The following is a 19,293-nucleotide window of genomic DNA, read 5'->3' as shown; positions in this document are numbered from 1 at the left end:
GATTTCAACATACCAGGAATAGTTGTGTGAATGCTGTGATATTACCACGACGCAACTCTTGCAGTGAAGGTGATCTGCTTTGTCTGTGAAGGAATCTAGCAAAGCAGCATCACCTGTAGTCTTCTAGCTTTATAGAAGAGTATCAACATATTTCTGTGAGGCAATGAACAGTGGTCTAAAAGAGTGTAATATGTTTTTCTCTCTATCTTTGAACTTGAATTGCAAGCTCTCTATAGCAGAGGGAAGTTATAAAGTAGGAATTGAGTTGGAGATGGTGCAGTGTAGTTCTTGCCTCCATGTGACCTTGGCTGACCATTTAACGTACTTCAGTACAACTCACACTGCCATTCTGGAAGAAGGATCTGTGTATCAAAATTCTTGGTGTCCCTCAGACTGAGGTACTGGTAATCAGTCTTGGGGAAGAACTTAGTTAATACGCTATCCAACAGCATTTTTATTCCAGTATGTCATCACAAAGTCTTGAATCCCTCTGAAGGCTCACATTTAAAAACCAACCAAACGAGACAGTGATTGAATGAGGTTCTTCAAACACACAAAGCACAGCTCCTTCTGGGTCACAGCTAAACCAGCAGCCATTCTTACAGACCCTAAATAATGAAATCTCAAGCCAGCAGAAGCAAGCATAGCAACCATAGCAGCTGGATGCTGACTCTCTGAGTAAACACACAAATACCCTAGGGCCTCAGCCTACTTATGTTGTGTCTTTGCTGTCACTGTGCATGCTGCTGAAGTGAGAAGACTTTGATTTATGAATTGACAATTGTGTGTCCCTGCAGACCAGGTTGCATCACAAATGAGAATGTATTCCTTTTCTTGTTCTCCTTGTTTGTTATTATTGCTTTCTCAAACTTCGGTCTTTGGTACTTTTGCACTCCATACCAAGTCTTCCCTCATTTTACAAAAACTTCAGAAAAAGGGCAAGCTTCTCCATTCTTTCTCTTTCCTCTGGTCCCAGACTTAAAGAGTTTTTTTGCCTCTCAGTTTTGTTTTTGGGGGACATACAGAGCTGTGTGGGATAGACTGAGGAAAAGGTTGGAACATGACACTGTAAGGACTATGCAAGACCTTTGTAACGCAGGAATAAACACATTTTGCATGAGTGTTGTGTGGCTTGTTCGGACTGACTGGCTATTTTTTATCAACTCTCATGGTATACCCCTTTTCCTCTCTTTAATGTGCAACAAAGCCTTCAATGGCTCCAATTCAATCATGTGGCTGAAAAGTAGAGGCTCATATTTACAACCCTGTCGTGGGCTGCTGATAGCCATATCGCTACATTGAACTTAGACCAAATGAGTTAGTTCTGCGCTTTTTGCAGTGGCTTTGGAGGGATGTGTTGTAGCACTATTGAACTCAGTTATGGTGTGGTTCATTGGATGTGGGCTCCTCAGTTAACCAGTGGACATCAAGTGATGCTCACGTCCTCAGATGGGGATATTTCGTACCTCCTGAAAAACCTTGAATGGGAGATACCACAACCTCCTGACCTGGAAGATGAGGCAGAGTGCAACCTCAGCAAATTTGTGAGTGGTTCAAAACTAGGAAGTGTAGTTGATGCACCAGATGAGCCATAAAGATGATTAAAGGACTGGAACATCTCTTCTGCAAGGAGAGGCTGAGAGCGCTGTGGTTTAGCCTGAAGAAAAGACTCCCCCAGATGTGATTTGATCAATATTTATAAACATGTGATGGGAGGGTGTGAACAAGATGGCTCCAGACTCTTCTCAGTGATACACAGTGACAGCACAAGAGGCAATGGGCACAAATTGAAAGAGGAAATTCTTTCTGAGCATGAGAAAACACATAGTTACTGTGAGAGTGGCTGAACACTAGAACAGGTTGCTCAGAGAGTTGTGGAGTTTCCTTCTCTGGAGATACTCAAAATCCAACTGGGACAGGGTCCTGGGCAACTTGCTGTGGGTGACCCCACTTTGAGTGGGGAGGTTGGACTTGATGATCTCCAGAGGTCCCACCCAACCTCATCCGTTCTGTGGTTCTTGGTGTCTGTATGCCTCATAAGCTTCGTACTTGGCCATAGTCCTTGGCTAATCCAATTATGCCACTTTGTAATTAGCTGAAGCAGAGCATATTGGCAGAGTGTGCAGGCAGGGAGGTGGTGTTGGTGCTCATCATCAGGTGCCTTTGACTTGCATGTTGTGCTGCATTTTTGGCTAGGTAGGAAGTGATTTGTCTGCAACAGATGTTTATTCCTTGTGCTCAGGTTCTGAACTTGTTTAAGTCCAAGAAGTGATAGAGCAAATTTGTACTACAAATCTGAAGTATTAGAGTGCATCTGTGAATGCTTTCCCCCTGGTGATGGAACATATGGAAATAATGCTTATCTTGATTTAGATAAGCAATTGCCTTTCCTGTAGAATCATCCGCAGTTAGTAGGAGTAAAAGCAGGCACGTAATGTAACAGATCTTACAATCTGTCTTTTCCAGCGCTCCATAAGCTTATGCAGAAACAAATGGAATGGAAAGCTGTGTTAAAATGTGAGGTTAGTAATTGCTAATAGTTTGTCATTTTTAATCTGTACAAGACACTTGTAAAAACAAAGCATTAAAGAAAAAAAGAAAAGCACCGAGAGTATGTAGCAGAATGGTTGCTCTACCTTTCCTTCTGGTTAGATGCACTCTTAAAGATCGCTCAACTCCTTTGTTTTTTCAGCAGCCCAAGAAAAGTGGAGTAGTGTCCCACTCTAGCTTTTGCTGAGGACCCTTCCAGGAGTGGAAGGGCTGGCTCTTGCCTGTCTGGGGTCGATGTTGGGACTCTTGTCCCTTGCTCAGGTTCTTTTCCCAGGGCTGTTTCCAGCTCACGTTATAGATTCCTGTTGGAGAAGCCTTCCTTGTGGAGTTACATGTTTCTATTAGCAGCTGTTGTAGCAGGGATGAGATAGCGAGCAGACTTACTATTTATTTTTAACTTTGAATTTACTTCCTTCAGTTGTAAATTCTAAAGCTGACTATAAATGATGAAACTCTCCCATTTTCAGCTTTGTTTCTTGCAACTCAGTCTGTTACTCTTGTTTTTATGCACTAGAAGAAAAAAAAAACATTAAGTCATCTCACTTGTTAAACAAAATTTCATTTTAATACTGCAAGCCTGTGAGCCTAGCTGCTGTAAATCCTTTTGACTTATTCTTTGATTTCTTCTCTTATCTGCTTTTGCTCGTGGAGTACCAAGAGCCATTTTCTTTGCCATGGATATCGCTTTATACTTTGGGGTTTAATAACTATTTTTACTACTTTGTGTGCTCTACTCTTTTGTTATCAAATAGTTTTAAAATAAAAATGTGTTTTTAACAGAAGCTCTTCCAGCTGTAGGTTTTTCTCTTCCCTTTGCTTGCAAGCTCTTTGGTATTGCTGTAGAGATTTCTGTAACTGGATGTCTGAGACCTGTTTCAAAAATTAAGATACTCTAAAGTGTACTAGACTTGAAAATCCTAGGTATTTTATCAGTGACTGAGTTTCAGAGTTGATTTTATAAGGATGTTTAGTTTGTGCCATCATATTCATGCCCTTTATGGGGGCTCCCTCTAGTGAGCTGTTCTGAAAGTCTTTTTTCCTCTTAGTTCTGAAGAACTTAATGCGTTTTCTTTCCAAGCGCAGTTTTTGTTCGCTAAATCTGATATGTTTTTCTGCATTTGTGTAAGATGTAAGGTCCTTCTCCTTTGATGTGAGCCAGAAGGAGTTGTAAGTAAAGCTGCAGGATAGGACTGCCTATTTGCTGTCCTTGGCATTAAGACCTTAGCTGATGAACTTCAAGAAAGATGTGGCTAGAAAGAGCTCAGAGGTATTGGGAGCATGGTTAAAGGCTCAAAGGGTGTGTGACCTGGAAGAAAAAGCTAAAGGAGGTTGGGTTGTGTAGACAAGAGGGATAGAAGATGATGGAGTGGATCTGGAGGAAAAAATGGTGGTGGGACAAAAATTTTCAGCTGTTGATGGTAAAGATTTTCAACTCAATATATTCCTGAGGCTGGGGTGGGGGGGAGAGAGGAGGACCTAGAGCGTTTGTGGTGTCTCCACCGTTGTATCTCAAAACAGCCTAAAAAGATTTTGGGAAGGATGTGACAGGATCAACTCTATCCTTCGTGCATATGCGTACACAGATAATTTAGTGACCATTGACTTTGCTTTCTGATAGGAGTTACGGTAACTTGCTCACAATACTAAAGTTTAAAAAAAAAAAAACTGTCTTTATTTTTGCCTTATTTCTGTATTTGATATTTTTCAGTATATTGCTACATTTCCCTAGCAGATGTTGTTTCGTGATTTATTTATTTTTTTCCTGTCAAAATCACCCCAGAGAAGGGATGGATAAGATCTAAATTAGGGCTAGTTAGGCAGAGGAGGAAAGTTTGAGAATTATTTAGGTCAGAAAACTGGCAGAGAGGCTGAGTAGGCACTTGGGGAAAAAAATTCAAAATTTAGTCTTATGAACTGCTTTCATGTTGGGCGTTTCTTTAGGATTCTGTTAGGTCCTCACCTGCTTGTGAATATGCAGATTTTTGGCGTTCGTGTGTGGTTGCTTTACACTTAAGTGTCTCACTTTGCAAATTTAATTTCATTTCTTTCGACTGAATGGACTTGAACTGAATGTAGTTATGCCTACAGTCACTTTATGATAGTGTGTTATTGTGCTGTGGGTGGAATTTAGAAAGGCATTTCAAAAGTTTGTGAATGTTCCCTTTACCCTCCTCCTTAATAGTTTTCTTTATGTGCCAATTAATTCTTTGAATGCATCTGAACCTGAAAGCTGTAAATGGTTGTGAAATCTATCTGTATGGGAGATCATTGCTTTGCTGATGCTTTTGCCCAAGGTCTTGAATTAATTAGGGCCCTTTTATTCCAGAAGCAGGGCTGGCATTAACTAGTCCTGCGAAGTCATCAAGGATGAAGTCTCTGGGATTACACTGTCTCAGGAAGCGGATAGCCAGACTTTATACGAACATTCCTTGTAAAAGTCACATTAAACGAAACGGGTTTGTTTGCTTTTGACACGCACACATAATTATAATGAAATAGCTGAAATGTTAATGTGCTTAAACTGCCGTTTGAGTCCATTTATAATCCTCACTGTTCACACAACATCCATAACTGCACGAATTTTGAGATTAAGGAAGAAAAGTGAATAACAAAATTCACTGTGTGAGTGGGGGGGGAATCAAGATGGCCAAACTAATGCTGATTATCACTGCTTTGTGAAGCTCACCATGGGTTTCTTTCTCCCCCCCTCTCCTTTTTTTTTAAGGAGTGTCTCGCAATAAAAGCCTCTATTTTTACTTTCTCAACGAAGACGGACATGGGGTAGAGGTGGGGGCAGAGTCTTACTGCAGAGGGAAGTCCCAGAAACAGTCTCCCCAGGGGTACACAAGGATAAAGGCCCAAATAAAGCAGAAGCTATTGCTCATAGTTAATACTGCCATGGTCCTATTTGAACAGCTATTTTAGCATTTTAATAACCATGGCTTGATTGAAAACGATCATCTGAAGGCATCCAGGCCTCTTGCACAGGTGCTTGCTACGTGTTCGGTTTTGCTTGTGAGCCAGGAGAGCTGTGGCGATGGAGATAGGAGTGGTTCTTCCAGCAGGATGGAAGAACTGCCCAGCTGGTTGATCTTAAACATCTTCTAGTGCCTCTTAAATTTTACTGTGGCTATGCTGGCACTCCTGTGGAAATACTTCAGAAAATTCAGTCTTTCTGCTTGCTGCTTTGTTCTGAAAATTTCTCGTATTCACAGCCACAGACCAAACAAAATATTTTCTTGTCTTGGAGTCTCTGATGCCTTCATCTAAAACTGAGATGGACTTTGTCATAGCCTTGATGTAGTGTGGGTTTAGTTGTAGTTGGTGGGGTTTTTTAGTTTTTGTTTTTGTTTTTTTTTTTTCTTTAGGACTGTAATTTATCTGAATTTTCCTAGCTTTCCAACTGTTCTCCTTTAAGGTGCATTCTGGACAACCAATGTGGAGACAGACTCGAAAGTTTGATTTGCTTGACAAGCAGGTTTTCTTATCTCTAAAAACTTACACCTTTGAGTCTAGGGACTCAACTCCTGTTTTGTATCTTACATTGAAGACTAGGTTACATAGCAACCACTTCAGAGGATTTATTTCTTGAGGATGTATGTAAAGCTGTTTTGTTAGTGAGAGCAAGAAATATTCTCATTATGCTACAAGTACAAGGTAAATCTGTCATTGCTAGGATTTTTATTAATGTGCTAGTATATATGCATGGTGTGCATCCTTTGTGAAATACACAATGCCCTGGAATTGCTGGTTTGTCCTTGCTGAGTTATGGTACCATGAATTACACAATAATGCCTACAGCGCTTGAGTTTCTTGGGCATATTTGAGGACTTAACATACTAACTCATGTATCTGAGATTCATCATTACCTTGGGAAGAGACTTTAAAGTAAATGAGTGCAGGCTTTTTTTAATCTGAGAAGCAGACAAAAATGTGTGTGGTGTAGGAAGAGATGGGAGACAAAGTTGGGAAGCAAGTTATTTGGTAATGGCCAGGAATGATTTCACTGTCCCTGCCAAGATGACTGAATTGATTACAGGAGAAGAAAATATCCCAAATCAGATATCAGTTTTGACTTTGTTAGGAAATGTTGTCTGCCAGCCCCAGAGATCTAACAGATGGCAAAAGAAAAACAGTCATCTCTCCTACAACTATTTGTATGATATTGGGATTACTTTTGTAATTAGCAGCATATTAGTAGACTTGTTGAGTGTCTTTGTGAACAAGACTTGGCTCTCCACGACTTCCATTAGCGTTGAGCATCCTTCTGTAACAACCAGAACAAAATGAAGTAAGTGCAAGCTCAAATCCGGTGTTAAATCAGACTCTTTTATTGAAAGAAATAAGGGTTATCTATCAAAGATGTACAAGGCAGCATATGCTTTTAGTGCTGAATTGTATTAAAGACAGCAGTCATCAGGGCTCTTCCAAGAACTGTGGGGCAGGTAAGGGGCTTACTGAAGAGGATGTGGTAGATCATATAGGAGTGGTTTGTTGTTTTTTTTTCTCACGAGGTAGTGAATTTACTAATGCTTTTCTGTGGTGAAGGAGTCCTAGGAGAACCACACTCAAATATATTCAGTACTTGAAAAGAGTGAGAACTAGAAGCAAACTTGTGAAGGCTGTGGAGGATGGAAAACCGGGAGGCAGTGGTGGTGTGTGCAATGTTGTGTTGTGTGGCACCCTACAGAGGAGGTAGATGACCTTGCTGGTGAATTGACTAAGGGACACCTCTGCTTTCCCTCCGACTCAGAAAGTAGTGATAATGAGAATTAGCTTTTTTTTCTTGTGTGGTATCTTCTCCTCATGGCTCTTCCTGGTGGAATTTTTTTTTTTGTTATTTGTTTTTGTATTATATTGGCACAAGTACTGTAGTATCCAAACTGTACTTTCTATCTAAATTGAAATTGCTTTAGTTTAGAGAATTCGACATGTTTTGATTTGATGTTAACTAGTGTTGCAGTAACTCAGGCAGAAGGTGGAGGGGGAGGATGGTGGTGTGCATTTCAAATTTGGCAGAGCTCCAGTAGGATGCTCACAGGGGAGGGATGGAGAAAACAACTGTCCTACTTGCTGGCAAAATGCAGTTAACATGAAAGCAGATAATAAATCAGACTCTGTAAATCGGTCACAGAGGCTGATTTTTATTTTAATACAACTCAACAGCTAACTGCAATGGTTACCATCTGTGGAAAAATGGATGAACAGTGTAACTTTTAGGTTAGAGTGATACAAGGTTCTTAATATTGATTGTGAAAACTTGATACCTTTCCACAGAAACACTTTCTTTGCTTTGGCTAAGACACTGAGGATGATCTGGTGGCAATGGCATAGTTGCTTTAGGAGCCAAATATAGAAATTAAACTTGTGAATACCCACCCTTGAATACAAGACTACCTTTATGCTAGTATAAGTCACAGTGGCAATGTATGTTTTGCTGGAGGTGGCATGGAATTTGCACTAGGCATGTGATAGCCAATCTAAAGTAGAATTGAGTGAGACTGGTTATTTTGGAGTGGTTGAGATAGACGATTTCTGATACCAGTCCTTTGTGCTGAAGTTAGAAGAGGAACACCTAAAATAAATGTAGCTTTCTTATTTCTTATTATAATTGCTTGTAATGATGACAAATTTGAGAAGGTATACTCAAATTTGTGGAAGTTGATTAAAATAAAGGCTGATGTGAAAACTAGTGGGCCAGATTTGTTTGGACTCCTCCTACCTTCTCACTAAATCTTCTCTTGAGGTTTTTTTTCTTACAAAAAAATTTCACTTGTTTTGGAGATTGAGAACTGTTTCCCACTTAAATTGTTACTTTAGCAATTCAGTTCTATTTCTGGCCAATATATGAACACAAGCCTCTTTAGGCTTGGCTTCTGTTGGAAAGAATTAATTTTCAAAAATAATAATAAAAAAAGTCAATTAAACAATCTTTCCTTCTCTCATTAGTTGTTTGCTAATGATGTGGATGTCTAACAATGCAAGACTATGTTAAGCTTTTGGCCAATATGCGTTTGTAGAAGTGTTTGAGGTAACTGAACAGTCATATAGATTCAGTACGATGCAAATTAAGTGAATTGGTAATGCAAAAGTTAAGAGTTTACTGGAATAAGGGACCAATTATAACGTTGTTTAGTTACATTATCTTTCAAAAAGATTTGTATGTTGTGTCTTCTAGTTGAGCAATTTAAGATGGCAAAGCTCCAAGTTTAAATTTGCTGCTGTTTTCGTTCAGTTTTTTCTTCTCACCACTACCTGCTGCTGAGGCTAGTTCTGAATTTTGGGGCCGTTGGCAAATGGCATGCTCATGTGTTGTTGTACACGTTCTGAATAGTCTTAGTTTAGATAAATTATTGCTTCAGTGGGAGGATTATCTTAAGTAATTGTTCTCATTTTTCGTAATTTGCACCCTTGCGGTTACCAAAGAAAACTGTTATGGTTCTAGCTCCAAAAAATGTGTATGTGTATACAGTTTTTTAATCAAACGGTATGTGGGCAAAGAATTAGTGCTTTATAGTAGCTTGTATTTGAAAACAAATAAAAGCAAGTAGTGTGATCTTAGGGAAATGCTGCCGTCTTTGTGGGTTACAGGTGCCCTCTTGAGGAGAAACTGAAAGATGCCGCAGTCTGACAGCAGTAGGGTAACTGGAACTGCTGATACCTGCTCTGGATTTCTAAATAGTGATCTCAGACCCACGTGTGTAATCTGGTTTTACTGCTTTCTTGTTTTGTAGGTGAAAATACTAAAGAAGATCTGCAGGGGAAGAAAAGTCTGAGCGAGAAAGTTTCTCTCTATAGAGGTGACATTACTCTGCTTGAGGTTGATGCCATCGTTAATGCTGGTAGGTGGTTAAATGTTTTACGTTGTTATGTCCCGACGATCCTTTATAGTGCCATGTTACAAGGTTGAACTTTGAAAAAAGTTGCATAAAATCGGTATGTCCTCTGGAAGTCTGTTGGAAACTACATTTTTTTTTTCCCCAATTTCTCTATATTGCATCTGTTCATCCTGTGTGCCTTTACTGTAAGAAGGAGTATTGCGAAACTGTAATAGCACAGTCGCCAAGAAGAAAAAAAAAAAAAATCTTGCATCCATCTTTTGACTTAACTTGGGTAGCTGAGACTTCACACTTGATACTGCAGAAGGCTGAACTTTGGTACTAAACTCCTGCAGTACTGTTTTTATACTGGTTTTATACTGCAGTCTGTTTTTATAAATCAAACCATTTGTGGGCTAGGTAATGTGAAAACCTTAACAATAAGGTGATAGGAAAACGGAAGTTCTGTTTTACATGGCTTGAATATTTGCTTTCTTGCAGGGAGATTGTAGCTTTCAAATTTTTGATCATGACCTACAGAGTTCTAAATGTGTTAGGACCTCCTCTCGCTTAGTGACCGTGTCTCCATGTACGCAACTGAGGTGCATAGCATCTTCTTGTGATGAAAGAGGAGGGGGAAACGCCTGTGCAATTAATTTCTTTGTTCATTAGGTTATAATAAGCTGATTTGGCTGGTTGGGAAAGACTATGGGAAGGTTTCCACCTACACATGTGCCCGAGCCAAATCTTACCTGCACTCCACATCCCAAAAAGAATATGGTTTGTGTGTCCTGAGGCTGGAAATCTTTCCCACCCTAGTATTTGGCTGGCATTGTCCGTAGTTGTTAAGAGTATTGATTCATTTTCAAGAACTAATTTTCGGTGGTATTCACTTACTGGAAGGAAACACACTACAGTGTCTTCTCTGTGATGGAATGAAGCGCAGATTCCCAAGGTTGTATTGGCCAAAATTGATGCGTTTGCTTACCACAGTAAAAAGCTGTGTGGAGATACTGGCTCATGTCTGTAAAGAGTACAAAAATGTTTGCTCATACAGTGTGGAAGTTAGTAAACAGAGTCTCTTGGATTGTTTGATGTTGTTTCTGTCTGCCGAACTCCCCACTTTACAGTGGAGACATGCTACTGGATTTCATGGAGTGCAGGTAGAATCCTTAGTTATCTTGAAATGCATTTTTGCACTCCAAAAAGTAATGAGGATGATATTCCATGCAGAATTTTTTAATTAATCTTCTAGTTTACTGGTGCGCAAAAGCCTTTCTATATTACAGACAAACAATACGGTAGCATCCCTGTAGTAACGTGATCCTCTCCTCACTGTGTTGGCGGGGCCTCTGAAGCTTTAATCTTTTAATTTTTCTCCCCGATTCTTTCAAGATGACATTTCCAGTAGTGCTCTTGCTGACTTCCTCACTTTATTACTCTACAGTAAGTCAATATTAGCATACTTCTCTCGTTTTATATTTAGATTCTCTTTGTTCATAGGCCTCCCTTGAATTACAGGCTGGAACTGGTTGCAGATTAGCTTCAGAATGGGAATACTTTGCTTTTCTTGATTTAAAAGGTTTTTCTCTTTCTCGTGAAACGTCCAAAAACCTATATAGGTTGTTTCTACTCATATCTTCTGTAAATAGAATGTTCCTTTCCAAAAATGTTTTACAAATATTTTATACTAAAAGAGGACAACTATGGAAGCAGTGGAAGTGAAAGTTTGTGTCTTTGCTCATTGTCAAAACAACCATATCCAAACAGCCACTTTGAAATCATTCTTGATTGGAGTGAGGATATATATATTTTTTTTTGCCTCCGAAGGGAGTGAGAGTTAACCTGAGATGCAGCGTGATGGAGAAGGTAGCTGAAAAAGGGAGCTGATGTGCTATTTTGCTAAAATCAATGACAATTACCTACCCCTGTAAATGTGTTATCCTTTGAGAACGGTTCCCTAAAACTTCCCTGCTATTGATTGCATTGCAGACAGGTATTAGTTTAACTTGATGTTTTGCCTAAGGTGTCCTGTTATGTTAATTTCCGTCCCCCTTTTTTAAGGATTTGGGGAAGATTTGTACAAAAATCTTATTTTTACTCCTATATCTTTTTCTGCTCTTTTGGTATTACACTCTTAAGAATTTGAACAGGCTGTCCCTGAGGCATGTACTTACTGTGTAAATCCATGATAACTGGCCTTTTTAACAAATTAGGTATTCCTGGATGTCACTTCATCCTGATGCCAAAAGTGCTTCAAGCACCTGGAAGCCAGATTGACCACAATTAGCCGACTTCCAAATAACCCGTGGGAACAGAGCTCGGGGGTGGGTGGGTGTGTGTTTAGGGGAGGGAGAGGGAGGTTGTTTAGTGCTACTGTCCCTTTCCTCTCAGCTCTTTTAACACATGTTTTATTCATACTGCAGGCATTTCTTGATAGAAGGCATTTCTGTTGACCAAATGGGCTAAGTGAGAAAAATAGTTTCAGATAATATTGGAATACTAAAGCCACAAAATGTGTAATACCACCCTAGCACCTCATCAGCTCCCTCTACCTTAATATTTTTGAGCTGCTCTCTCCAAGGTATGATATTGATTAAGGGAGCAACTCTTTCTGTTGGCGGTTTATTTAGCAGCAGTCCAAAATAAGTGGTGTATGTTCTGAGTTGTGACTCTGAAAAAAAAAAATTCCCCTCTGAGCCTGCTTGCCTGCTGCCTCTGCTTATTTGAAGTCTGGACGGTATGACATGATGGTCGCATGGCTTAGGTGGGTCTGATGCAGTAACAGTGGTCCTGGCTGAAGTTTTCAGGGCCTATTGGAAAAAGAAAAAGGGTTAGTCCACCAGTCATGGAGCTTATTCTGCTTGCTTTTAGGCTTCAAGTATGTTGTTTTTATAGAGCAGCTAATCCCAAATACAGAAATAAGCAGTAAAAGTCTCGGTAAGGTTTGAAAAAGAAATTGTGCAATATTTATAGTATCAGCTAAGCAGTAAATACTAAATTTCCTCTGCATTTTTAATAAATATAGGGAAAAATATGTTGCTATTTATATCATATGCAGTAACTTTTAAATTTGAAGCAGATAAAGGAGTTGCATTTTTGGAGTGTGATATGTATGTCTATGTACCTGATAAAACTTAAGCAGCAGTTCATGACTACTGACCTCAGGTATTCATTCACTTCTTACCTGTTAATAAATCTTACCGGCCCAGTTCTAAGATAAGAAGGCATGTACTAATGTGCTTGTGAGTGAGTTTTTACTAGGAGCAAGACCAAGGGGAAACGATTATGTGGGGAAAAAAGGTTTATCCTTATTTTTATTGGATTGGAAGGAGGAGGATGACTTGCAGAACGCTAGAAGAAATGTTACTTCTTAGCTTTGAAAAATATTCTTGGATATCTGTACAAAAGTATGGTACTGAGAACAGAAACCTTTAATCTACAGGAAAAAGGAAGGTGGTCAGTTCTATTCAAGTAGGTATTTCTGGTAATAATTCTATAGTGTTGCTTCTAAATTAGCAATTAGACAGTTGCTACAGTTACAACAACTAGGTGGCTCCCTTTAAACTGTACTTGAGTGCTGGAATCATCTCTAATCCTCCCAGATTTGGGCAGAAACTGTCACTTTTTAAAGGGAATATTTTTTCCATATAAGAAAACAAATGGGAAGTAAAATCTTACTCTGATAAATAGTGAAAAGAGTTAGTGAAGAAAATAAGTAAACAACTTTTTATGTCCCTTTTTTACTAACCTCTGATGCTGGAATTTAGTTACTGAACCTCATACTGTTGAAGAAGTTGTTTCCTCTGCAGGAAACCACCTACATATCTGCAGTGAGTCGCTTCAGCTGGGGATGCTTGTTTGGCGTACATAGGCTGCACAGGTTTCTTAGCCTCCGTGGCACATTGTCCAGGGCAAGCTGAGCGAAGGTACGTAGATGGGAGGGTCTCTTGGTTTCTTTAAGAGACAGGGGTGTTTTCAGGGAGTGAATTACATCTGAGTCTTTTTAGCAGATTTGTAAGTTTGAAACACTTGTCCTGCTGTACCTCCCTGTCCCAGTACTGGAAGTGTGTGGAATTGGAAAACGTTTGGTTTTGAATACGCTGTGTTTGCTTTGCTGGTTGCCGGACTGGTTTTGACTGGAGCCTCTGCATGACTCAGCTTAGAGGATGAAATAGCCATTTTCATATTAAGTCTCAACTTTCCCTAGTGAAATATGCCTTTCCTCCCTCAGGCTTCTGACTTCACGACCGTGTTTTAGTGTACCTGCAATATCTTATCTCCAGTTTTCTTAACTGGAGATAGTAACAGATTTTCTTCTGGACTCTTCTTTGCCTGGCCTTGACCTTGAAGTATAATCTGATTCTTCAATTTTATGAGGCATCCCATTTTTCTCAAGTCCAAAATTACACATCAAGGTAGAAGTACTATGTATTGAAACTGGGAACTGAATATATTATCAGTGAATTATGCTTAAACGAATATGTAAGTATAGATAGTGGCTGAACTATGCCTTTCCACATAAACAGCTTGTTAATGTGCAATCAGTCACTCCAGTTGCCTTGAACTTGGTGCTTAATGAACAGGTGGGGAAAAAGGATGGATTCTAATCTGGAACAGATCTGACATCAGGCAATTTCACTGATTGCTAATCCATTTCATTTGGCAACTTAATTTATCACACAAAATTTTCATCTTGTAGCTTCTGAAGTAGAAATTATACTTCAGAAGTGGCCTGTCTGAATATTATGAAGGTATTTGAGTCAGTCACTGGGCCTGAACTAGTATTGTGTGTGTATTTACTCTCCCCCTTTTTATTTTACATTGACCAGTAGTTCTTACTCTGGAGCTTATTTGAAATTATTCTTCAGCTCTTCATTCACTACAAAAATAAGTCACGTAACTCAAATGTTCCTGCTATTGAAAGTGGAATCAATAAAACATAAAGTCTGCCTTTAAGTTGCTTATAGGATTTTTGCATGGGATGTTTGCATTTATTAACATTGATTTTGTGGGTTTTTTGTTGGGTTGTTTTTGCAGCTGAGCTAAACACAAATGGTTGCTTATGCTGGGAGCTTCGTAGTGAGTTTGATGTCTAGTAGCATGTTTTGTAAGCATGTTTTAAATGTTTTATTTCCGGTGCACAGATAGGGAAACTGAAAACTTGTATGGAAATCTCTGGCGTGGAGTCATTTGGCATCTGCCTATGTAACTTACACTGTTGTAATTTTCTCTAGGAATAGAACCAATAGAACCAAACAAATTGTTGTTAATTTGGTTTTCATCTTCCATGTGAGCAGACTGTGGTGTTAATCAAAGGTTTCTCAAGTTAATTTACAGTTGGTGCAATTACACTTGTGTGTAAAGCTCCAGACTAATTTATATATAGTCTCCACTTTTTCATCAGAAGAGTCAGTGTTAATAGTTGAGGTAATTGGTCATTCTCAATCATGACATCTGTGAGTGAGCTTATTACTGCTTTCTGTGGAAAATACTTTTAAGCGCGGCTGGTGAGTAGTAGACATGGTTAAACTTGCCTTCTGCTTTTGGTCTAATCTAATTTCAGTATAGTTCTTCCCTTTAGTGTAATACTCATTTGGATGAAAACTATAAATCTCTGCAAAGTGACAGTGATCAAGAGAATGAAACCAAAGAAAAGTACCGCTAGCGATGCAGTTTGATTTAGGTGGATTACTTTAGCTGCTGTCTCAGTCAAACACCGTTTGCTCTAAGGATGTGGCAGAGGCTTAAGATTGAGGAGGCTAACTTGGAATTGCACTGCAGCAAGGATGGTCACAATATACTTTGAAAATATCCCAGGTATAATTATAACTCAAAACTTAAGAACAAAAAAAGAAAGGATTGGCAATGCTGCAGACACATGGCAGGAATGAACTTTTTTCCTTGTTCTGGGGTGCTTTGGAAGGGGGAAATGAATTGTGGTGAAATGTTTTCAGTATGCTAATACATTCCACCAGCATGCTTACAGCTATGTCGCTGAGATAACAGAGATGGCTTTTGGGTGGGCCTGTGCCTCAGACATGGGCCTGGGCATTATCCTGCCAAATCGTGTGTTGCGCCTGCGAGCTGAGAGTCTCAGGTGATGGAATGAAGACCTAAAGCTTGCATGCCTACAAGAAAGCTTTGCTGATCAACCTGCCGTACGGCCAGATACTGCAAACAGATAGGCACTTCATATTAACATGCAGTGGGATGTGAGGGTTCACTGACTTACTGAGAAGTCATAAAAAAACCAGTAGAGAAGAAAATATACTTTCCATTGAAACAATGCACTCAAAAGGCTCCTTTAAACTAACAGATTGTGAACTGAGTCACCAGACACGCAGCAAGTTGAGGTTCAGAGCAATGCTATTTGACTTCACATGTTATTCCACGCTGGCATAGAAGTCTGAGCAGTATGAGGTGCGGGTGCAGGATATCTGAGTATCTAATATCTAAATACCTAAACCAGGTTGCCTAGAGAAGTTGTGGATGCCTCATCATTGGAAGTGTTCAAGGTCAGGTTGGATGGGACTTCGAGCAACCCAATGTAGTGAAAGATGTCCCTGACCATGGCAGGGGGGTTGAACTAGATGATCTCTGAAGGTCCCTTCCAATCCAAACCATTCTATGGTTCTATGAAATACCCTGGCACAAAGTTAGATGGCCAGCTATCTCCTCTGATGGGATTCAGCATAGTCTGTTAGTCTTTTGATAATCTAACATAAAATGGGCAAGGTAAACATTTTAGTAGCCTAATCTAATCTGATGGTCTATGGTACATGGATTTATTTAACAATCTGGTCTTCATCAGTGTTGATGCTTTCAGGCCATTGTCTGTTTTACCTAGACCAATATGTTCTCCTTACTTCTTTGTTCTTCCATTGTTGAAACCATTTATTGTCTCTGATTATTTCTAGACTCTCTGGGGCAATAACTGTCTATATAAACCATGTGTTGCTGGTATTTTTGTTCATAAAACCCCCCCAAACTAAACTGCTTAGGAGCTTTATGAATACAAATGAAACATTTCAAGTAACTTCGACACTTTCTGGAGTAGCAAAAGAATGGTTAGGAGTAGAGGACATTACTTGCATCGTTTGTGACTTGTCAGGTTTAGAAGTAACTCATTGTATTGTAGTGTTTGTGCTTTCACTTGATCTCTTTGCTTCTCAGGTTAGTGCTTGGCTGCTCAAACTTAGCACATTTTATCTCCCTAAAACCAGGGGTTATGCGTGTTGCAAGCAGGAGCCAGAGCTGTGTGGGCTTTGCTCAAGATCCAGGTTTCTAGCAGCGTTCAGTAATTAAGGGGAATAGTAACAGGCTGTGAAATGTCAGGCCTTTCACTGTATCATCTTCTATTTTAGCTTCTCTGTCCTCTGACACTGCTTTGTTTTATCCTTTGCGGTTTGAGGGCGTGGTAACTTAAAATCCTTGCTCCTGTTAGTAGAACTTCTTTGCTGTATTCCAGGACTGTAACATGGACTTTACTAACCATCAGACCAATGTGATTATTGATCCTTCATGCCACGGTTACCCTGGACCTTTTTTGTGTGTGCCCTTTCTAGAGAAAACTAGCAACATACAGGCAAACCACCTGCGAATTTGGATTTCTTAAAGGTCTTTAACTACTTGCACTTGCGACGTGCAAGGTGTTGTGAGATGCCATGAATACTTTCTGACAGCAGGTGGCAATAGTGCCACTGTTATTGTGAAGCCACTGTTACTGCAAAGCCACTTTTTGCCTGCGTACCTTAATTTTCCTGGACATAAAATCAGTAATGACTTAAGCAGAGGAAAGAAACGCATGTGTTGTAGAACTGCCTGTTGGATAGGCCATCCTATCCTATAAGTACGGCTCATACTTATTAAATGTCTACTCCATTTCATTATGTGTGTTTACTGTGTGTTTGAAATAGAACAGGAGACACAGGCGTGGTTTGGAAGAACTGTAAGCATCTGTTTTACTTCATAAAGGAATATATTTAGGAAGAACCTTGCTTTCAGGCTGTCTCGTTCTACATCTGACAGTGCAACTGTTATCTTGAGTGCACTGATGGAGCAGTGTGGTGTAAGAAACAACTCAAGGTCTTCTTGAGCAATTATGCTTCGTTTCATAATATTAAATCCACTTTTAATCAGGACTCGTGGGGGATTATCCAAAGGATTGTGGGTATTTTTAAGCCAACAGTTGCAACAGTATGTTCTTAATCAAGATAGGCATGCAACATGGTGCTTTTTCAAGCTTTTGCATTTAAAAAAAACCAAACAGTCAAGCTTCTAGGAATGGAAAAGCGTTAAGACACATGAGAAGACTTCTTTAAAGTCTCCTCTCCCTGCAATACCTACAAAATCTTGGCAGTGGGTGGTGAGCTGGTACGCTGAGATTATCTGCGTAGTGTTAATATTGTCCCCTCATATTTCTCTGTCTGGATGTATGTTTGCTCTTTCCTACCTTTATGTTGTAACTATAAACAGATTGGGAGGGACTAGGTTGTTCTGGGTTTATACAGATATTAGCTCAACACGTTCTCAGTCAGTGTAAGTAATACAGTAAAGTTAGCATGGGAATTAGTATTTCTGTATGTAATGTAAACCTATTAAATATAGGCAGTTAAGTATTGAATAGGGAAAGGTCTGCTTTGATTGGAGCAAGTAAACTTTAGGTTTATCTCCTCTAACTTACTAGATGTAGAAAATGGGATACCTACTCACCAAAATGGTAATGAGAGTTGATGTTCAAAAATGCTGTTGTGTAGCAGTCTGGCTAACCCCGTCTGTCTCCTCTTCCTTCTCCTTTGGCAGGAGGCATTGTTTTTGCTTAATTCCCTTAACTGCTGAGTAGAAGACTGATGCTGTGTCTTCCACCTTTTGTTACGATTTCAGATTTGCCTAGTGTTTTGCCATTTGCTGCAGATTTTGAGGAAGCTTTTCAGAAATGTTAGTCACTTGAAATACAGTTTCAATTACTTGTTACATAAATAATTATGGACTGTGAAATGCAGTTTAGGTTTTGTTTTGACCTATGGCTGTTAGAAACTGACTTTTCTGACAAAAGGAAAACATTTCTGTTGCAAAACCAGAAGTTGCTTTCTTTAGGAATTCAGAATGTCTCTCCTTTAAAAATGAATATTAAGAGTATAGCTTCTCTTTAAAAATCTGGACTCCAAACCCCTTTGTGTCACCTGCTGTCACAGTCATAAAAATTAGTAATGGCAGCTAAATATACATCAACGCACGGAGGAGGCTTGCTAAAGTGGTATTTGCTCGTTAATCCAAGCACAATGGCAAGTGTTGTTTGCATCATGTGCAAATAATAGACACTTGTATGTTTATATGCCGTTGTTCAGAGTTGTTTCTGAAACATGCTGTGTTGGTTGGATGTATGTGGGAATTGTTTTAATTACAGTATCGAAGATGCTGCAAAGCCCTGTGGTTTCTTCAGAACAGTGTGGCAATGAGCTACCGGTGCTCCCGTACATCTCTGATTTCTGTAAAATTTGCACTCAGAGGTGACAATAATGTTCAAACACGATTTTAATATCTCCTGCCTGGATTGTTGCTTGCCCAACATGCTCACATGGCCAAGAGGGGACATGGGTGGTACCGTTGATTCCTCCTTTGGGGTACCCTGTCCCGAATACTGGCCCCTTGGCTGCAGGGGAGCTATTCGGAGCTTTGTTTCTTCTCCCCTGAGCTTGGCTGTAGGGCAGGCAGACTCATAAAAGAAGAGATTACTTGGCTCTTGTAGGAGCTACGTTGTCACAGCCCTTGTTCTTGGATGGTTTCAGCAGTGATGCCTTGAAGCCTGGGGCTTTTATTGCCTATTGCATTTGAATAGTTGAAATTTGTGGAAAAACACCAATTCAGGAAACTTTTTAGGATTACTGCTCCTTCTCTCTTTTGTCACTTGCACGTCTATGCT

The 19,293-nt window shown here is 39.6% G+C and overlaps 1 protein-coding gene across 4 annotated transcripts in view; it reads left to right on the top strand.

The window, feature by feature from the left end:
* The window catches only part of MACROD2 (mono-ADP ribosylhydrolase 2), an 884,404-nt gene that overhangs the window by 14,515 nt on the left and 850,596 nt on the right, over nucleotides 1-19,293 (top strand). For all 4 annotated transcript variants that reach the window (XM_059828569.1, XM_059828570.1, XM_059828568.1 and 1 more), the window contains exon 3: nucleotides 9,285-9,392. In XM_059828569.1, coding sequence (XP_059684552.1) covers nucleotides 9,285-9,392 — 108 coding nt within the window. The remainder of the gene's footprint in view (nucleotides 1-9,284; nucleotides 9,393-19,293) is intronic.

This window comes from Gavia stellata, chromosome 23 (genome assembly GCF_030936135.1).
Source record: "Gavia stellata isolate bGavSte3 chromosome 23, bGavSte3.hap2, whole genome shotgun sequence".
NCBI lineage: Eukaryota > Metazoa > Chordata > Aves > Gaviiformes > Gaviidae > Gavia > Gavia stellata.
This window is presented reverse-complemented; position numbering and strand designations above follow the sequence as displayed.